The 981-nt window shown below is 62.2% G+C and overlaps 1 protein-coding gene across 1 annotated transcript in view; it reads left to right on the top strand.

Annotated features, from left to right (window-relative positions):
• LOC104495833 (prominin-1-A-like) overlaps positions 1-981 on the top strand; it is a gene marked incomplete at its 5' end in the record, with an annotated part of 9,216 nt that overhangs the window by 640 nt on the left and 7,595 nt on the right. The window contains 2 exons of the mRNA XM_010138866.1: positions 382-502; positions 636-699. Of these exons, the coding sequence (XP_010137168.1) occupies positions 382-502; positions 636-699 (185 nt within the window). The remainder of the gene's footprint in view (positions 1-381; positions 503-635; positions 700-981) is intronic.

Raw genomic sequence — 981 nt, 5'->3', positions numbered from 1 at the left:
GCTTGGCCAGGAAGCTGCCGTTGTTCACAGAAGCAAATCCCGGCATGGTGGGACGAAGGAGAGGAAGCGGTGGCAGTGGGGAGCTGGCCTCGGGGGACTGCGCGTTGCGTGCTGGCCCAGAGCAGACCCTTCCCGACAGCTTCACGGTGGGGAAACGTGGGAGTGCCAGGCACTGGGCACCCCAGCGCCTCAGTTTCCCGTGTCCCTCCTCTCTGGTCCCCTGGCTGTGTGCATGGCACTTGCTGGGAAGATGCTGCCCTGGAAGTGGGGCCCAGCATTCTGCTCCAGACCCGGCAGCCAGGAGTTGGTGTGGGTGGATTTGGAGGGTCCTGGGTAGCGGCATCAGGACCGAGCTCTGACCCTGCTGCCCTTCCCTTGTAGGGCTGGTGATGTCTGTGCTTTCATCAGCAACACCCGCTTCTCCCAGGCTATGCATGGCACCTTCCCCAATGTCAACCACACCCTGGAAAACGTCCACACCTACGTGGCCTCCATCCCGCAGGCACGTCTTGTTCCCCCGCCCCAGCTGGGGTGCTTGATGGCAGGAAAAGAGGCCCCCTGAGAAAGGGTAACTGTGGGGCTGGAGGTGGGGCAGGGTCCCCAGCCGCACTGACATCCCATCTCTCTCCCTGCAGCAAATCAATTTTATCATCGACAGCAGCGATGTCCCGCTGAGCCGTGCCAACCACAGCCTTCAGGGTGAGCGTGTGCAGCAGAGGGGGGCTGGAGCATCCCCATGCATCTGGAGAGATGCTCTGGCAGGGCTGGGGGTACTTGGGGAGTGGGGGAGGCTGGGGGTCCTGTGTGGGTGCACGTTGCTGCCCTGCAGATGGTTGCTGATCCTGAGGGCCACTGGGTTGGTTCTTATGGGGATGTCTGAAAGGTTTACGGTCTCCTCCAAGCTCCTGCCGTGGTTCAGCTGCTGCTTTTCCTGGTTCAGGCTCCTCTCTGGGGAGGGTGATGCAGGTGATGGCAGGGGAG

Source organism: Buceros rhinoceros, unplaced genomic scaffold (assembly GCF_000710305.1).
Source record: "Buceros rhinoceros silvestris isolate BGI_N320 unplaced genomic scaffold, ASM71030v1 scaffold34450, whole genome shotgun sequence".
NCBI classification, from domain to species: Eukaryota; Metazoa; Chordata; class Aves; order Bucerotiformes; family Bucerotidae; genus Buceros; species Buceros rhinoceros.
The sequence above is the reverse complement of the archived record's forward strand: the minus strand, read 5'-3'. Positions and strand labels throughout refer to the sequence as shown.